General features: G+C 38.2%; 1 protein-coding gene across 6 annotated transcripts in view; it reads left to right on the top strand.

Moving 5' to 3' along the window:
* Positions 1-19,705, top strand: part of HDHD2 (haloacid dehalogenase like hydrolase domain containing 2) — a 32,291-nt gene extending 12,586 nt beyond the window's left edge. For 4 of the 6 annotated variants that reach the window (XM_036918652.2, XM_036918654.2, XM_036918653.2 and 1 more), the window contains exons 4-7: positions 2,039-2,123; positions 12,449-12,665; positions 14,640-14,703; positions 18,849-19,705. In XM_036918652.2, coding sequence (XP_036774547.1) covers positions 2,039-2,123; positions 12,449-12,665; positions 14,640-14,703; positions 18,849-18,952 — 470 coding nt within the window. In that variant the 3' untranslated portion in view covers positions 18,953-19,705. Of the gene's footprint in view, positions 1-2,038; positions 2,124-12,448; positions 12,666-14,639; positions 14,704-18,544; positions 18,719-18,848 lie in introns of all 6 variants that reach the window. The other 2 variants (XR_008998338.1, XM_057504157.1) reach the window with 2 other exon arrangements.
* Positions 19,706-20,477: the final 772 nt, after the last annotated feature.

The following is a 20,477-nucleotide window of genomic DNA, read 5'->3' as shown; positions in this document are numbered from 1 at the left end:
GTGGGACCGATTCCAAGATTAATAATTCAGTTGCTCCAATAAATGGAGAGGAGTGCTGTTACTGAATGAGAACTAAGAGATAATAGTCAAATACAATACATAGACCTTATTGAATACCAGTTACATATCAGAGGTAAAAAGACATTTTGAGATACTGGGAAATTCAAATGCAGGCTAGGTATTGAGTGATAATAATGTTGGTATAATAACGTTAAGGTCTGGGTTTTTTTATTAAAGTCTTTTTGTAAAGATACATTTTGAAATATGGAGAGGTAAAAAGACATAATATCTGGGATTTACTTTAAAAAGGCAAGAAAAATGTAGGGAATTTTTGTAAGATGTAAGATGTCAAGATGTTGATGGCTGCTAAAGCTGGACGAGGGATACATCAGGGTTCATTATACTAGTCCTTCTACTTCTATATATTTTTGAAAATATCCATGACAAAAAGAAATAAAGGCTAGGTAGCCCACAGAATCACCAAGGACAGCTGGAAAGTTGTTAGACTTAGGGTCTGTGCAGCCAGGAACACTGGGCAACATCATGCCGCAGAACTGATCAGGTGCCACTGATGTCTGTGCTGTGCACTGGCCTCTGCAGCCTGCCCTGTTGACCCCAGTGGCACCAGAGATTGGATGTTCCAGCTAGCGCTGCTGCCTCAGGATTTCTGATGGAGGTTTTCCTTGCTCCTTTGAGTTACTGGCTCGCAGTTCAAAACCCTGGGTGGGTGCTATTTATTGGCAGAGCTTCTGTCTGAAGCCAGCACCCATAGCTGCAGAGAGTCTCAAAAAGTAAGTGTGTGGTGTTTTCAGCCTCTGTAATGAGAGGGTGAGCTCTGCTTCTCACCAAGGTCTGCCAGCTAGTGAATTCCCTAACAATGAGAATGGTATCAGAAACAGGGCAACCAAAAATAATGGCAAATGCATTCTATAATTACTGCATTATTTTTCTGGGTTAGCTGAAGTAGTACAAAACAACTTTTTACTCAGTTTTTTTTTTTTGCTTTATTTGAAAAAGGTTAAGATTCTAGTATCAGCAGTGAGCTGGCATTGGAATATATACACAAACTACCTGGTTTGGAAGAAATCTTTGGTACTCATTCTAGGTCTAACCTTACAATATCTTTATGTACGTGGAAAACCCAAAGTAGACGGGTTTTTGAAAGGAATGGAAATATCTTTGCAAGTAAAGAATGTCTTTGCTACTGGTAGATAGAGATAATAAAAAGAACACAAAAAACTCCAGCTCTTACCCATAGCCAACAATTTTCTTTTCTTCCTTCAGCAAACTAACTACAAGGTACTCATGGATTCTAGTAAGGAGGAAATTGGAAATCTTGGGCATCTACTCTTCCTATTTCTTCCCCTCACATTTTGGTGGAGTTGATAATGAAAATGCCTAAGGGCAGGCAATAAAAAAAGCAAATAGGAATTGGCATGTGGATAATCACAGAACCTTTAATCAGACTTTTAATAACTGATGTTGAATATTCTTGTTTGGTTCTTGTATCTCAAGTCCTGTTATCAGATACCAAGGCCTTAAATTATAGAATAATATTTGTGAAACTAAAAGTAGATTAGATAGTATTTAGAAAATACTATGAAATCTATGATGCATTCCATATTTATCATGAATATGTTAACCTCAACTCTGCCAATTAGAGAATTTAATTTCCCTTGCCTCTTAGATTTTCAGTCTCTCATCAGTTGGTATTGATCTAATGGCTCATAGAGAACTCATGGCTATTGTAGTTGATTGTATTCAGTAAAGCTTTTTAAGCACTTAGAAATTGTTGCATGTTTGAGAACATCAGGTTAAAAGTTGTAGTTGGGATCTTCTAGTTACCAAGTAGCTAGCTGTAAGAACATGCAAAATATTACTTATACTTCCAAAGTACACTGGGCAGGATAATTTCTTAAACTTCAGATTATGGCTACAGCAAAAATTTGTACTTGATTGACTAAAAGTACTTTACTATAAAATATTACATTACTATTCATTGTATTTTTTAACAATTACATATTTTTTCAACCCACAGGAATACAAACAAGTGATCCTAATGCTGTGGTTATAGGATTGGCACCAGAACATTTTCATTATCAAATTCTCAATCAAGCATTCCGGTAAGTCTTTAGCTATTTATTTTTCATCTAGTCAGATCCTCTTGTCTTCCTTTCTTGAGTCTTTGTCATGTGAAGTTACACATATTTTACTTTGTGGCCACCTACATTGTATATGAGGACAGACAGCTTCAAGACCAATGTTAAATAATATTTTTACTATCTTGCTTAGTTTTAAAAAAATAATATGTTAAAATGTAATAATCATTGGGGTGTTTTTGGTTTGTAGAATCAATATTCTGGGGCAGAAAATCATAATAAAATTGCAACTTGAAATCTCATGTGTATCTTTTATTATCACTCTCCACCAACTGCTAATCTCTGAGGAAAATAGCATCCAAGCTAATGCACCAAAAACAGCAAATGTGATTCTTCCTCCAATGAGAATATAGAAAAAAGTTGACATATATGACCACACTTTCAAATTCGATGAGTGATAATGGTAGTGTAAACTAGGGTGGTGGCAGTCAGGCTGGAGAAACCAGATTCAGGTATAACATCAACATGACTTGGTGGATTGGGTTTAGGGGGTGAAGAATAGTGAGTCAAGGACATCAGATCTCTAGCACGAGCACCTGTGATAGATCACTCCCTGTTTGGGGTTCAGGAGGTGATAAGTTCACATTGGGCCTGTTTGGCCTGTGGGATATCTAAGTGGAGATGTTCCAATGACTGTTGGTAGAAATTTGGGAGAACTAACACAGAAAATGTAATGAATCTTCACTTACATGTGCATTTTATTTATATGAACTTTTTGCTGCTACTTCCAAAAAGAAGACAGCATACTGGTTCTCTTAAGATAAATTAGATCAGAATTTTCCCACAGATCTAAAGATTGTGATTTTTTTCCCTTGTGTTTTCATAGACTTTTTTATTTTTCATCTTGCCTTATACATCTTGTCAAACCATTAAACAGTGTGATTTGTTTTTGAACTTATGACAAGCTAAGTAGTTCTAAATCTTGCACAGGAATATACTGGAATAGCTTAAAAAAAATTTTTTTAATAGCTTGGTAAATTTTTGTTATCTAACTTTAAGAATGCTATACATACATCATTTTCTTACCAGTACACAGAACTACAAGAATCATTCTAACTTATTCTTAGTGTAGAATTCATTTCTTGATGTATATGTCCTAGAATCAGAATGTTTGTAGAGAACTTTAAAACTCACTACAGGATTCACATATCTGGACACATTATTTTTTGTTGATCTTGAAAACTGCTGTCCTCCTGTACAATCTGTGTGGCCAAAGAAAGCCTTTCGGGAACAGCCAACTTTTTTTCTGTGCGTACATTAATTTTAGAGCCTCAATTAATGGGAATTTAATGCACTTTTATTTTTTTATTTGTGACTCTCTTAGTCACTGTCATAGTCGAGCTTTTGTTTAAAAGGAAGAAACTCACCTTTTATAGTTGCTCAGTGTCCATTTACTGTAGTTATTTCCTAGAGACCCACTGTTCTGCCATATTGCTTAAGGATGTAGTTCCAGGTATATTGTATTCAAATTTCTTCTGCTTCACCTACTTCAGTTGTCCTTTAGCTTGGGGGGATGGGGGCAAGCGCGGTTATGTGACCTGCTCCTTAAGTAAGGTTTACAACTATACCGATATCAGTTTTCATTTAAAATAGAGAATGTGTTCTTTTTTACTTCTGAATTTACCCCTACTACCTTTATTCATCTCTTTAACCAAAGAATTCAAGAACGTATTGGTTGATTTTAGCTGGTAATTTGGGAAGGACATATTTAATAGAAAGTTGGGAGGTCTCTCTCAGATGAATACCAGACTCAAGATAATAAAAATGTATGTTGACATAATACTGACTTTGTAATTGCTCGGATGTTGTCTAATTAGTATACTTCCCTAACCATATTGATTTTTTTAAACACTACATTTTAAAGCATTACAGTGCACTTATAGGTCAACTCCAATTTCACAAATGCACTTAACAGCTGGGTGGAGAATTAACCGAAGGATTTTAGGTCTTGCCCTTCTTTGCATATTGATGTCTCCACAGAGACTATTCCTTCCAACCAGTGACTATAGCTGTTTGGATTGTGTGTGGCAAATACAGACATCTCAAATGAACCACCGATTAGTTAAATTACTATTCAGGTTGATAATAAGAATGAACATTGAATTTTAAATGTTCAATGCTGCCCTGAATATCAGCTTTAGAGGCTTATTTCCCTCAGGCAGATAACATCAACCTTCCACATTGCACTGCCTTTTATTTACTGTGTTTTGATGGGTAGGCACCCCCAAAATACATAGTGCAGTTTGTCTACAAATATGCCTTAAATGTCTGGATGAAATTGAGAATACAAAATTTTAAAGAATTCATTTTGGGGAAGGATATGGACCATAATAGGGAGTAGACATGATTGATGTTTGGCTCTATAAGACACTCAAATCCTAAGAGCCATTAGTGGCTTTTTTCCTTCTACCAAATATTAAAAGATAGAATTATACAATAAACACATATGCCTATCAACCAGTTTAAGAAATAAAATCATCAATACATTTGATGTCCTCTATGTATCCCTCCCCAATTTTATTGCCCAAGATGCAAAGTAATCAGGATTATGAATTTTGTGTTTATCACTGTCACTAATTTCTTTATACTTGCAACACATATGTAGGTATCCCTACACAGGATGTAGTATTATTATTGCATGTTTAATATTTTATGTGTTCATCAATTTGTTTTCTTCCCTGGTAATACTATATGGTTCATCAGTATGTATAGCCATAGTTCCCATTCTTTCATGTTCCCAGCTGTAGTCCTAGTTGTAGCAAAGTCTGTTTTCATCTTCTGACCTGAATTGGAAACCCAAAGTTTGAGCATTTTAGTAGTGGACCAATTAAAATTAAATTGGATTATCTCTACTCGGAGGAAGGCTATCTGGGCAAGCAGATCACTTAATAATCTAACTTGAATTTAGTATTTAACAAGACTAAAAAAGAAAAATCTAGGCACAAAAGTAATACATCTTCATTGTGAAATATTTTAAAGGCCCCCAAAAAGAAAAAGAATAATAAATATTACTTGTAATCCTGCTACCTAAAGAAAGCCAAGTTAACGTTTTAGCACAAAGCCAGTTTGTTTCGATGCACATACCTAGTTAGACAGAATGGAGATGTATACATACCATGTGGTAACTTGCTTTTCACAACCTAACAGTCTGTTGTGCATGTTGTTCTATATTCTTTTGTTGTTGTTATTGTTGTTCTATATTCTTAAATATTCTTCTAAAATACGTTTGATTCCTGTAGCATATTTCACTTTAAGAAGTGCAGTGAAGTGTGTTTCCAATTGCTTATTTCCAGGATTTTGACATTGGTTTTAAAAAAGCTTCTGAGAACAGCATATTAAGCAATATTTTTGTTTTTTTCCTTAAGATGTTTTTTGAGAAGTATAGTTGCTGGACCTAAGGAAATTGGTGGGGGGAAACTGCATGGAATTGCTGAACCTAGAAAAAGTACAAGTTGTTTTTTCTACCTGAAGAGCAACTGCTCTCCAGCTTCTTTGAGGAGCTTATTAAATAATATGTTGTAGTAACTGAAGATAAGTGGCATCACAATTTTCACATTTAAATGCAGAGATGAAGGCTGCTTAAAAGTAATGTTTTGAAGCTTTATTAATAATTTTTTTCCTATAATTGTTATAAGGTACAAGAATCCTCCAAAAGTCTTAGAGGTGCTCAGAAATTATTTTTGTTTTTGGGGAGAAGATTCTTATCATCGTAAATGGTTTCTGTTGAATGTTAGATTGCTTTCTTTTCCCCATCTCCTTGAAAAAAAAATAAAAAGCTTAATTACTCCAAAATATTCAATTTCTTAGAAGGTGAAAACAAAAAAGGGAAAAAAGTCAACTTTAGTGGCCTCAGTTATTCATTTCCAAGTATTTAAAGCCCTGGGCAGGAGGAATTTCAGAGCAGTGTGCTAGTAGGGCTCAAATTAGAAATACATCTATGAGCTTTTTCCATTTTGAAAGGGCTGACTGCTATGCAGTCTTTTTAATTAAAGTCTGGACTATAAAAATAAAACACTTTGGAGATGTTGGAGATGAGAAATTGTTTAAGACTTAACTTGGGTTATTTAAAACATACCATTAGCACATGCAAGAAGACAACTTTATATACCAGTTTGAAAATCATAGAATATTGAATTGAGTATCAGTCACTAACTACTCATTTTTAATTAATTGGGGAAATTCTTTTATAATCAAGGCAACTCTTGCTACTCTGTTTCAGGTGAAGAAAGCGCATATATATATATATATGTTATGTATATACAAACCTGATATTTTAAAAATTGATATATAACATGCATAATAAATGAAATAAATTATCAGTATACAAATTAATAAAATTTTACACATAGATGTACCTGTATATAAACCTCACTCTGATCAAGATAGTGGACATTTCCAGAACCCAAGAGGGCTCCCTACCTCAGTCAATATCACCCCTTCCTTAAAGTAACCACTACTCTGACTTCTATCAGTATTGCCAGTTCTTTTTTTTTTTTGTCTCTTTTTGAGATTTATCCAAGTTGTTGCACGTAGTAGTACTTTGTCTTGTTTCTTCTTCTTAAATTTGTTTTGTATGTAGTAGTCTGTTGTATGAATATTTATTAATGTAAAATAATTATTAATATTAATATATTAATGTATCACTATTAATTTTGTTAATAGGCATTTGGATTGTTTTCAGTTTTATGAATAAACCTGCTGTGAACATTCTCCTACATGTCTTTTGGGGGACATATGCATTCATTTCTCTTGGGTCTATATCTAGAAGTAAAATTACAGGATAATAGGATAAGTACTTGTTCAGCTTTAGTAAGTATTGCTAAACAGTTTTCTAAAGTGATTGTACCAAGTGGTATGTTCCCATAGCTGTGAGTTGAGAGTAGTTCCAATTGCTCTCCTTTCTTACAGTCTCTTGCCAGTCTATGGAATTGTAGCTGTTCTCCTTTGTGTGTTCACAGTGGTATCTTACTGAGTTTCTATGTGTACTTCTCTGTAGAGTAATGTTGTTGAAACCTTTTCATATACTTCTTGGCCATTGGATGGATAACTTCTTTTATGATGTACTCATTCAAATCTATTTTTTCTAATTGAATTGTATTTTTCTTAATGATTTGTAGGAGCTCTTTATGTGTGATGTATACAACTATTTTGTTAAGAGATATATATGCAGGTATATTACCCCTGTCTGTGGTTTGCCTTCTCACTCTCTTAACAGTATAACACTGGAAGTTCTTAATTTTGTTAGAGTCCATTTGTCAGTATTTTCTTCTGTTATGCTGAAGAAATCTTTGCCCACTCAGCAACCATGAAGATACTCTCCCATGTTTTCTTCTGCAAGCTTTATTGTTCTCTCTTTAACAGTTAGGTCTAGGATCTATTTTGAATTAATTTTGTGAATTTTGGGAGGTAAAAGTTCATCTTTTTTTTGTACAGATCCAGTTTCAGCCACATTTATTGTACAGAACTTTTCCTTCCCTCACAGAACTTCAGTGATACTTTGGTGCTTTTGACATAAATCAAGTGACTATGTGTGGCTGTTTACTTGTACCATTCCACACTGTCTTGAATTCTGTAGCTCTATAATAATTCTTAATACCTGGTAGTGTACATTCTTCAACTTTATTCTTTTTTAAGATTGTCTTAGATACTCTACCTCCTTTGCATTTCCATATAAATTTTGGAATCATCTGGTCAATATCCACAAAAAACTCCCACTGGATGTTTGATCGACAACTCTCTTAAATCTATGGATTTGAGTAGAATTTGCATCTGAATAATAATGTGTCTTCCAGTCTATGAAAATGGGATGTATCTCCATTTATTTAGGTTTTATTTTTATATTCTGTCAGCAGTGTTTTGCAGTTTTTACAGTATGATTTTTAGGCATTTGTTAAATTAATCCTTGAATTTCATGTTGTTCGAAGTTCTTCTAATGATATTTTGTTTAATTTCATTTTTAACTGTTTGTTGCTAATTCATAGAAATATAATTGAGTTTTTGTATGTTATCCTTGTATTCACTGATCTTACATTTACTTGCTAATTCTAATATATTTATAGAATCATTAGGATTGAATTTTCTATATAGACAATTGTGTCATCTACAAGTAATGACAATTTTACTTCTCCCTTACCAACCTTTATATTTTCATTTCTTTTTCTTGCTTTATCGCACTGCCTAGGACCCCAATTACAGTGCTAAATAGAAGTGGTAATAGGAAGTCTATTCATGAGAAATTTACGGTGTCAGTTGCCTTTGGAGCTGTTTTGAGGATTTCAATTAAGTGTTCATGGGATTTTTCCTTTACTATATAGTTTGTGATTTATTTATTTTATTTGATGTTTTGGTAGTTTGTGTCTGTGCAGTTGATTGGTATTGGTTTTAAATATGCTGAGCGTCAAGACTTTGGCAGTCATCTGGTTCAGTGGTTCTCAGCCAGGACAGTTTGCTTCTCAGAAGATGTTTGTCACTGTCTGGGCACGTTTCTGGTTGTCACAACTAGGGAAAGGGGAGGCCTGCTGGCATCTGGTGGGTAAGTCTGGGGATCCTGCTGAACACTGTATGGTGTAGAGGACAGCCCCCACAGCAAAGCGTTTTCCCATCCAAAGTGTCAGGGGTGCTGAGGTTGAGTTCAACCCATCAGCTGATAAGAAATGCACTGATCTACTTCAACCTCTTCATTTGTAAGAAACCAAGGCCCACAAACATGAAGTGATTTGCCATTACTTATTTCAAGTAGCATAGATACCACACTTTCTGTATTTATGAATAAAAAGAATTGTCATTACCATTAGATACTGTGAAAAAGTTTGCCTACATCACCTCTGTTCCCCAAGAAGGTAAGCATTATTCTCCATTTTATAGATCAGGACACTGAGGCATACAGAGCTTCACCCATTACTCAGTAACCATGATTTGTGGTAGCAGTTAGAGGTACAAGGGTATTTTGTTTGTTTGCTTTTTGGAATTAAGAAATACAGTGATGAGTAAAACAGATGGGCACCGTGGATATTAAATTATAGTGAGGAAGACAGACCAAACAACTACGTAAAGATTACAAATTTTGGGAAGTGATAGAAATGAAAAAGGGGGATGAGCTAGAGATTCAATGTGAGGAGCAAGTCCACTCTAAATCGGTAGGTTGGAAATAGCTTCTCTGAGTGCTGACAGTTAAGCTGGGATCTGACAAATGAGCAGAAGATAACTATGGGAAAGTATGGGAAACTGTTTCAGTAGGTGGGCATACCATGTTTGTGGGCTGAAAAAGGAAAAACTAACTTTTTTTGTTGTTTTGCTTTTAGGAAGTGAGAAAAGACTATTGTGTGTGACACACAGTCAATGATACGGAAGGTGACCTGAGATTGGAAATGTAGATGGCGGCCAGATAGGGTGAGGCGTTATAGGCTGCATGAAGGACTTGGGGTTTAGTACTGTTTGCAACGAGAAGTTATTGAAGGGTTTCAAGTGTTGGGAGGGACATGACGCTGTCTGTACTTTTAGAACTGTCACAATTGCCTGTACCATGGATTGAATAAGACAGGAGCAGAAAGCAGGAAGACCAGGTAGGAGACTATTGCAGAAGTTCAGGAGAGAGAGTAAGATGGTTTTGAGATGCATTTATTTTTGGAATTGCCAATTTTGGATTTGCTAATGAATAGGAATGTAGAAGGGTGAGGGAGAGTGAGAAATCAAGAGGGCTACTTGGTTTCTGGCCTGTGCAACTGGGTGAACTCATTGAGATGAGAATGATTAGGGAGGATCGCTTTGGGGGGTGGGAAGAAAAGGACTCACTGGTTTAATGTTGGACCTAGGAGGTGTTTGACAGTTACTTAAGCTGCCATGTAATGTCATTTTCACATACTCCATCTCCAGTGGAAATGGTGCAGAGTTTATCATTTTCCTGGAAGAGTTAGGTCATTTAGAAAGATAGCATAGTATATCTGAAGGAGTGCTAGACTGGCTTTCAGAAGTTCTTCATTCTGGCTCTGCTTGGTGTGCGGTTGATTTTGGCCAACATCTCTGGATGACCTCCTCATCTGTAAAACAGGGTGTGTTTGTGAAATGGACTTGATGTTCCTTAAGGTTCCCTTCCAGTAACGTTCTGTGACTCTGAATTTAAGTCAGCCCCTTAGCTTTTGTCTCACTACTCTGCCTAAGAGTTTTATATTGTGGCCCTGCTCCCTGACTAAGACTTTTTACAGGTTTTTTTCTTTTGCTTTCATGGAACTTAACAGCCAGCAATTTTTGCATCAGGCCTTCTTTGTGCCTTTTTTTTTGCTTCCTGCACCTCAGTGGGCTCATATTTAGATATAGACAGAAAATTATCAGATTTCCTGCTGATGCCTTTCTTCTGGTAACAAAACAAAAACAACCAAGCCTTCGTTGCCCTGCCTAGTAAGTGTAAAAAAGGCTCCAAGTATTGGGGTGTCTGGTTTTATTATTTTTCAATGTTTGACTATAAAAGATCTTTTCATCTGTGTCCTAAAAAACATTTACCTTTCCATCCATCCTGAATATGCCTTGGCTCTTCAAAGATGCGATCGAGCTGTGCAGAGAAGCATGATGAAACAGGAAGTGTTCCCTGAGAGATGTCTATCTTCTCCAGCCTGGTGTAGGACCAGTTCCCATTTAGGGAAATGAGGAGCCCACAGTTTCAGCTCTTCCAGGGAAAGCACTAAAAGTACTGCCTGGGAATTAAGTACACACATCAATCAAGCTGCTAAGTCTTATCCCCAGTTAATATATAATAAAATATTAACAAAGCTAAATCAAATGAGTTTTTACTTTAGCTATATAAGTGGAAAGCAATTTTGAGGTCTGTTGCATAAAGAATTCCAGTTCCGTGGTAGAGAAGCAAATAAATGGGATTGGGGGCAGGGTGACAAAAGAGGGGAGATAGATAAATCACCCATTATTATCTCATTGCTATCAGCTGTGGTTCTTTAAAGCCAACAAAGTGGCTTTTTCAGGTTTCCTAGCAGTTGAATTTTAAGATCTGCTTTAAGAAATAAGTTTGTATTAGTATAGTGAATAAATTTGAAGGATCTGTCCTGTGCTGTGAACAATTCATAGTAACTAACAATAAGGCCCTATAATTGTCCAGCATTGGTTTTTACTTAATAAAATATTTAATCATAAATGTCTGAATTCTGCATCTCCCACAGGAAGGCATTTCCATGCCCACTGACAAGAATAATTTAGCAGTTTCATAGTTGAGCGCTTAATTACTCGTAATTGTGAAGGGTAAGATGTGATGAATTCTTCCTCAATGGACATACTAAATATTTTAACTAAGGAGATGACTTAAAGTAAATTAGCCAGTGAGATCATTTATTACATTGGTTACAAGCAGTTTAAGAAACACACTGTGTCCTGCACTCCATTAGATGATAATGTGTGTGAGTGTTTCTGCTGTGTGGCCAGAGGCTCTGCTGTTGGGATGGATGGCAGATTTTTCTGGATGAGGTGCGGGTTTGGGTTGAATGTCAAGAAGTTGATGGGGGGTTTTGAATCTGTTGTGTTATGTTTTGCCTGAGTCACTAATGAGGATCCTTAGCTATGTGTAGAGTTTGGTTCTCAGACTAATGGGAAAACTCCATGCTCTTTTGGTTGGTGTGAGAGTATCTGTTCTTTGTCAGGACCAACGAAGGGACTTGACAGGATAGGCTCTCCCTTAAAACCGTGTTGGCGTCTGCTTCCGGGAAGACAGCCTGGTTTGCAGGGTAATGTCAGAAACAGTCACAAGTTAGAAAGAAGAGGTAAAGGTACTAGCCGAAAGTATTTGTAGAATGCTCTGTTAAACTGAATTAGAAAGAAACATTTTGGAGAAGAGGGAAGTGGAATTCACATACCTCAGGGCTTGCTGGCAGTGTCACTGCCGCAACAGTCATGTCAGATTGTAAAAGGCCCAAGAGCCTCCTGCTTACCATTAGGGAAAGTTGAAACAACTCATCTCATTAAGTTGAGCTTCTTCCCTAGAGTGTCTTATTTAGCTTTACTTCTCTTAATTCTCTTTCCCTAGTGATTTGGGTAAAGTGTCTGAAACCACTAAAGGTAAAAGGTTGAAGCAATCCCAAATTTAATAATCTATCACCTTTCTTTAGTGTATCTGAGAGTAATTCCCAGCAGTTCTTATTAGCAAATTCATTAGAAGACAGCAAGTCATTAAAAGTTAATAAGAAACTATTTGTTTCTGTGAGTGTGAATAAAAAAGCTTTGTAAGTCTGACACTCTTTTTCCAGTCATAAAGCCTTGCTTCTAGCCAATTTCCATTTTCTCTATCTCTCTAGGTTACTCCTGGATGGGGCCCCTCTGATAGCAATCCACAAAGCCAGGTATTACAAGAGGAAAGATGGCTTGGCCCTGGGGCCTGGACCATTTGTGACTGCTTTAGAGTATGCCACGGACACCAAAGCCACTGTAGTGGGAAAACCAGAGAAAACATTCTTTTTGGAAGCATTGCGGGGCACTGGCTGTGAACCCGAGGAGGCCGTCATGATAGGAGATGTAAGTAGAAGAGCCCAGGAAAAGCCCCAAGCTCACCTGTCACACAGGGCAGAGCCGGCTTCAAAGCATTGCTGTGAAGCACAAGCAGACTGTGTTACTGACCCTGTCAGATGCTCATGAGTGGCTGCCTATGAAACAGGCTTTCCAGTAGCTATTGACATTCCTCATAGTGTGATGAGATATATACAATTCAAAAAACTGTCTTTTGCAAGTCAATTAAATGCTTTATATGTCTTTGAAGAAAACTTCCACACAACTTTAGATTTTTTTTTTAATATTACTTAGGCAGAGAACAACCTATAGCTAAAAAATTCTACCATTATTGATTTCTTTCCCAGTGTGTGCTTTATGGAAGAACTTCCCAATCAGTGTGCCACAAAAAGTTAAAGATACTAATTGCCTCAAACCTTTCTCAGCCCTTTAAGTGGCAGGGCTGAACCTGGACAATTGGAGTCCCTAGCTGGTGACCTCTGGCCGTGAGTCTTGTCAGTTTATCCCAGAGTACTGGGAGAACATTAGTTTCCCTGTGTGCCATGAGGGGAAAGAGCTAGAGAGTGCACTGCCTTGTGGTAAGTAGGTGGCAGTTCAATTCAATTTTAAATAACACATTAGGCTGCAAGGGACCATCGAGACTGTCTGGTCCAAACTTCCTCATTTCATACACTGGAAAACTGAACTCTAGAGAGATAAATCTCGGTGCCTAAATTCCCATAGCTAATTAGAGGCACAGCTGGAAGTAGAACTTGAGGCTCTGGACTCCCTCCGAAACAAACTAGAGATGCCTTGCTGTCTTAACTTGTGATGGTGCCAGTGTATCGTGGGCCTTCTGATTTGTCTTCCTACTTATGTTGTCTACTTCACCTAAAACCAAAGAGGATCAATAATTGAACTTGATACTGTTTTGAGAAACCATCTTTTCAATTACATCCTTTCTTCTTAGCAAATCTTAGTTGGCTTTAGCAAATGTGTGTTTGAAGAAGTGGTTGTCTGAGCCTGGAGACTTCAGAAATCTTTATCCCAGGAGACACTGCTACTGGGACAGGATGGGTGATGGACAGGGCATGGAATAGCAATGCTTGGCTATAGGTGGGGTTGCTATCCAAGAGTGGTAGTTTTTCCCTTCCTTTTTCATTGTCTACTTTTCCCACCTCCCTTCTTCCTTCCCTTCCTCTCCCATTGCCAGTGTTTCAGCAGGGTAAGTTTAGGTGCAACAGAAGAGGTTTTAAGTTAGATGTTGAATAAAGATTTTGACATTCTGAAACTTATTTACAAGAGCTGTTGAGTAATACTAATGATTTTAAGGAAAAACTTCTTCAGGCATGATCTACATGAATTTGCCTTTAGATGTGAGATGGCAGGTTTCATTTTCTTGATGATTCTTACTATCTGTGGATTGTTATTACCTTGAATTTAATTCATCCCTATCTTGAGAAATGGAAAGAGGAGCTTCCTTTTCCAACTGAGCTGTTATTCCTAAGTGTGAAGTGAGTATCAAACAGTCACAAATAAGTATACTTAAGTGATTTGATTCCCCCTCTTACAGTTGGGTGGGAATATATTATGTGGATGTCAGAAAAGCTATCTTCTGAACTTAGTTCATTCACTACCTGTAGTTGGATTGTTCATCTAAAAGCTGCCACAGGGAAAGAATGCTTTTTTTCCATGATCTGTTTTAAAAAGAGACAAATGTACATGGGGCAAAACATGAAGAACTGTAATTGTTCTTTGAGTTTGGTTACTAGAATTACTGTTCTGTTATATACCTTCCACCTCTGTGATGCTTCTCTTCCTAGATGGTATGATTCCTCAGACATGTGGATTTACCCATTTATACACACACTCTCTTCCATTTTAAGAAAAAATCATGGGATTACACCTCACTGTTCCAGCCTAATAAATCAAATCAATTGGTAGGGTTTTGTTGTCAAGCAAACTGAAGACACTGGACTAAATTCTTTCTTCATGCTTTTCTAGGACTGCAGGGATGATGTTGGTGGGGCTCAGAATGTCGGCATGCTGGGCATCTTAGTAAAAACTGGTATGTATGTCGTATATAAGCCTTCTCTGAAACAGGATGATCAAATATACAATTGCTTAAAGAACAGTCTTTGCAGAAATGGCAAATCCCACTGGGCACTTTAATTCCCTTTCTGCCACAAAGCAAAAATAAAATGGGCTTAGGATCACAGGGAAGACGACTGTGGGAGGACCCATGGTGTATAAAACCAGGAAGATCAGAATTCAGAGGTTACTGACCCAGAGATAACCACAAACAGTCGATAATTCACATTTTATATATTCTGGACATGCAGATCACAACACTGAAATGGACCAAAGACAGCCAATTGTGGTGCTCTGTAAAAATGTCTTTTGTTTCTGTGCCATCTATAAGATGATTAGGTTGTTCTCTTCAGGAACTAGCCAGCTAAGTGGTTTGATACTTTGTGTTAATATTTGCTTTTTTAAAAAAGCACACAAAAAGCTTTTTCTCTTTTATTTTCACTTACTATCTTAGGAGCTATTTTCTGCGCCAAACTTAGGTACTCTGTGTGGTCCCCCACATAAATTTATGGAAAAGCAAAGGAACTTAATGGGGAGGACTCAGCCAGTACAGTATTATAACTACAGTAGACGGGCTAAGTGTCCGGGCCTTGGCCTCAGCTCTGTGCTGACTCACTGTGCAAGACTCTGGCCAAGGCCCTTCACCTGTTTGGACCCTTGAAGAATGTTAAGATTTGACTGGCCCCTTGTAGCTCTCAATGGTATATGATTCTGTGCAGTTTTCTTATGTGGAGTGTGATTTTTAAAGTCCTTTCAAGGTAAGGGAAGAACAAACATGAGGGCAGTGTGTGGGCTCGAATATTGTTGCATTGGGAACTTAATGAGCCTTTTCAGATATAATGAAAAGATCTGCCCCCAAATGGCATCCGCTAAGCTTGGATCTAATAACATGTATAAGGATGAGAGCCAGAAGTCTTGTCCAAGAATTGTCACTGGGCTCTTATAAATCAAATTGCAGGTAAATGGTTCTGTGATATCCTTTGCCTGGTTTCACATAATGGTATTGAAAACTATTTAATAGGATGTTCATAAAGGGAAGATTTAAACATAAAGTCACAGAAGAGTTGCCTCTTAGAAGTTTTTTAGAAAAAGTAGGTTTATTCATGACTATAACATTTACTAGAGAATGTGGTTGCATAACAGAAATATTTTGAATTTAAAAATAGAAAACATGGCTACAGCTACAATTGAATAAAGCCCTGTGTGAACAAAGAGTGGAGACACAGTCCGTCTGGGCCAGCGGGGAGCCACTGGAGCCTTACAGATGCTTCATTCCAGAACTAACAGTGTGTTTTTGCAAATTTCTTAGTCAAAATGATCAGCACCTTCCCAGGAGCATTACTGCCCTTTAATGTAAGCAAGAAAGAGGAGGTATCAGAAAAAGTAAAGAAAAATAGCAATATTCATTATCCTCTTCTAGATCTTAATTTTCAAATTCCTGCCATTCACCAATTAATTTTCTGGGTATTGAGTAAATCCTCAGATAACTATTTTTCCTCTTGTGTATTATTCCCGTGAACATTTCCTTTCTTTAGCTAACATAATTAAGGATTTACACTAAATATCATACCTGGTCCTGTGCTGGTGTCTTGTAGGCCTAACTCCCGCTGACTGGCCTCCACTGGCTCCGCCTTCTTTTCTGACTGGCAGTTGGTTGTGATCAATGTATCACAGAGGCATCCAGTTAGTCTTAGAGAAGCCAGCCGCATAATGCAGTCAAACCTGATGTGTATAACTAGTAAAGCAGCTAATTCCAACTTACAAAAACAGGCCCCTTTGTACTGTTCATCTCTGGTCAGAAAAAGTCCTGAGTAAGTCAGGTCTTCTGCAAGTGCACAGAACAGCTGGCTCCGCTGCTAAATTTGAACTCTGCATTTGAACAAGTGCTATGTTTCCTAGGTTGAAAATCACCATAAAGATTTCAGCTTACCAAACAGTAAGTATTTTTTGTGGATAGTCGTGAGCAGTTTATTTCTCAGTGAGCAGCACTTGGTACATGCTCATTGTACATTTGCTTGATGGTTTGTTAATGAAGATTTTTTACTCGTCTTAACCAGAATTTGTTTAGCATGTAAAACAGTCACCTAGAAAAGACTGGATAATTTTTTATCTAATAGTATCAACATGGCTTCCTGTATTCCCTCCATTCATCACCTAGCTGTTCAGGAAAGCACAGACCGTTGCAGTGAGAGAGTCAGGCACAAGTGATGGTGGCCTGCTCCCTTCAGTCAGCCAGCATTAGTGAGCACCCGCTGTATGCCAGACAGTGCGAGGTGCCGGAACGGACACACATACATTAGCCAGTTGGTAGATTTGGACTTGGTAGCAACCCCCCTTGCAGGGCCTGTAAGCAAAAGCATATCTGCAATCCCTTATCTCCATGGCTAAGAAACTTGACTTTCACATATTTGCCTTTAGCCCACTGGATCCATGAAGTAGGTGGAATAGTTAGTCATTAACTTACCTATGAGACCAAGTGGAAACTGTTCAAAGGAGTGTTATCCTTAATGGAATTTAAACTTGAGAATAAAACTAGTAGCAGTGTTTGCTGCATGGACCATGCTGTGGGCAGATGCCTTGAAAACACTAAGATGAGTGAGGTATATATTCATCGTCTCTGTACGATTGATGTTGAGTCCTTTCCTGTGGGAATTCACAGTCAGTAAGACAGGACAGGAAGCCTCTTCACCATTAAAGCAAAGGTGTGGAACAGGGTTTTCAGGCTTCATGTTAGCTGGGCAAAGCCTCTTAAAGAGGTAGTTGTCGAAAATGAAAGGATTTGCAGAAATGGTGGGTCTGTTATTGGGGAGCTGAATATAGGCAGAGAATTCTGGAAAATGCCTAAGAATAAATAGCAGAAATCACAGAAGAAGGGATGAGAGAGCAAGGAGAAGGGGGAAGCACAGAGGCAGCCCAGGTGGCTAAAGGGCAGTTGGCCTCATTCCCCAGGGCCTCAGCTGAAACAGTTCTCTATTTCCTTTCTTCCTTCCTTTTATTCTTTAAAAAAAACAACTGTATAGAGTGCTCACCTTGTGCCAATCATTATTGTAGCTGCTGGGGACTATTACAGGCATAGTCCCTACTCTCAGAGAACGTACAGTCTTAAATGTGAGACAGATATTTAGCAAATGAGTACATAATGACAAATTGTTATAAATGGAGGCAAACAACAGGGTGCTAAGAGAGAATAACAGAGGGGGGATCTAATTTGGATGGGAATATGGAGTCTGACCTGAGGCATGAGGGAGGTAGCCAAGCGAGAAGAAAGTTCAAGGCAAAAGCAATGGCTGATGTGAAGGTCCTCAAAGAACCAGGTCCAGTGTAGGACTGCAGTCTCATGAAGGTAGCACATGGGAAGGTTAGAGGGATGCTGGGGCTGCATGACAGAGGCCTGATGGGCAGCAGTTGGGATTTGGGGCTCTTTCTGAAGGGCACTGGAACCCATTAATTGCATTTAAATAGGGAACATGCACCATTTGATTTCTGTTTGTAAAAGTTCTCTGTGACTAGAGTGTGGAATTGTTCCTCTGCTGTGTTGGGGGATGCAAGTGTGTCTTGAATTACAGAGTCCAGGGAGCTAGGCAGTGTGTATGCCCCTTGGGGTCCTGCCATGCAGCTGTGCTGCCTGGCCAGACCTGTGTATCCATCACTCTTTCTGTCCCCACCCCAAGCGCTCTCATTTGCCAGGCTCACAGGGTCTCTGCTGGGCAGCAGCACATGCTATTTCTAGTCACCCTCCAGAGCTGACAAGGTCTCTGCCCTGTGGGGTCTGGGCTTCCACTTAGAAGCATTGATTGAATCGCCATTCCTGTCTTTAGTGCTGTGGGGGAAGAAAGTGACACCACTGGCTGTGGGGATTTGAAGGACCTTGGCTGTCAGGTGACCCAGTCCCTGTGAGTATCCTTTGTGGAAGACCAGAGGGCCTGGGAAAATGCTGAATGTGGTATTTCTTTGAATTGTCTCACTATAACATCCTGAAGCCACAATAAAAGGTGTTTTGGGAGACATGGAGCCCTGATTCTCCAGGAATTGTAAGGGTGACTCTGTGGTAGCCCAGGTGCTCATAGGGTGTGATTAATATGGCATTTAGCAGTAACCTTTGTTCACTGGCTTTACTTTCAGGGAAATATCGAGCAGCAGATGAAGAAAAAATTAATCCATCTCCTTACTTAACTTGTGAGAGCTTCCCTCATGCTGTGGACCACATTCTGCAGCATCTACTGTGAGCCATTATGTGAATCAGAAGCAACTTGAATTGCAGCTTATCATCATCTGGAATGACTCCCTCACCAACTCAGTGCCAGCATAGATAGACCCATTCCACTCAGCTTCGACCATGGTTTAACCCTCCTTTATTGTGCATTAATTAGAGAGAAAGGTACTGTAGTTCCACCAGCCATGAAACCTTGCTTATTCCTTTTGTTTTATTTTGTAAGAGAAGATGAGACCCAAGAACGGGAGAGCTGAGATTATATGCCATCCCTTTTAAAATATTCATCAAGCTAGTCAGGGCTGGGAGGGGAATCTGCTGTGGGAGAGGTGTTTTCTGCTATCTCCTCACTGGGAAGTGGAGGAGGGGTTCAGGTTGTGAATAATGTTGAATGGTGTTTTTAAATGACCAAGTAATTTGTTAAAAGTTGCATTAAGCTGTAGTTTTCATGTTGAGTTCAACTGTGAAATCCCTCAGACGTGCCAAGTGGCGTATGAGTCTGAAGCAGCAGAATAAATTGTCCTTTAGCCCAAGTGATGGAGGGAATTTGCTTTAACAGAAGTTGAAAACTAGATTATCTACTGTATTATTCCCAGCACGGGTGACTTCTTTTTCTCTTCATTAACCAGAAATGACTAATTTAAATTTAGAACCTGATTTTAATTTAAAATAATATTTCCATTAATAACCTATTCATTGCAGATACCTATTATACTGTGTAACAGTTGTTTTGGAAATTTTATGTAAAATTAAAACTATCAGTATTTTACAGATGTTTTAATTAGACATTGTTATTAACAGGAACAGTGCAGAAACTAAAATCAAGCCTTTAATGTCTTATAGACCATGCATTTTTGAAGTTAGTGTCCACCAGGGTCCTATTAACTGTACATTTGCAAGATTTCATTATTTTTGCCTCTGACACTATGGGAAAAATCTTTTAGAAGCTATTGGGACAGATTCAGGCTTTTATGTACTTGGTTACTACAGCTGTAAAATGAAATCTTGTCTTGTAGCATGGCTGATTCTTCTCATGTTAAACCCACCAAAACGAAGGGGACTAAGGAGGTAATGATTTTCCTAGGGCATTTGCATACTGTGATAATCCTGGGCCTTTGCAGTTGTTTTACAGGGCTCTTGGGCATTGAATTATTAGCATGTAATTGTGCATCACTGTAGTGTCTTACTGAAGCACACACTGATGTTAATGAGCTTCGGGTTTTGATGCTTGTTTAGAGATCAACTTGGTCTTGGATGGGAGGGAGCAAAGCTAAATAAATGGCAGCTCCCTCTGCTTTGGTAGTTTGGTGAGCACTTTTTTCTTGTTTTGGGGGATGCCCCCAGTTAGTACTTAAACATACTGGAGTGCAAAAGGCAGATGTGACAGGACCACCACCCCCGACTGGAAGGATGAGTGGAACAGCAGAGAAGATGGATCTGGAAGCCTAGCCAGTACTTAACTAGCTCTGTGAACTTGAGCAAGTCACCTGGCCTCTCATGCTCCTTCCCCTTATCTGTAATATGGAGATAACGCTAATGCC

The sequence above is a fragment of the Manis pentadactyla genome, chromosome 6 (genome assembly GCF_030020395.1).
Source record: "Manis pentadactyla isolate mManPen7 chromosome 6, mManPen7.hap1, whole genome shotgun sequence".
NCBI classification, from domain to species: Eukaryota; Metazoa; Chordata; class Mammalia; order Pholidota; family Manidae; genus Manis; species Manis pentadactyla.
This window is presented reverse-complemented; position numbering and strand designations above follow the sequence as displayed.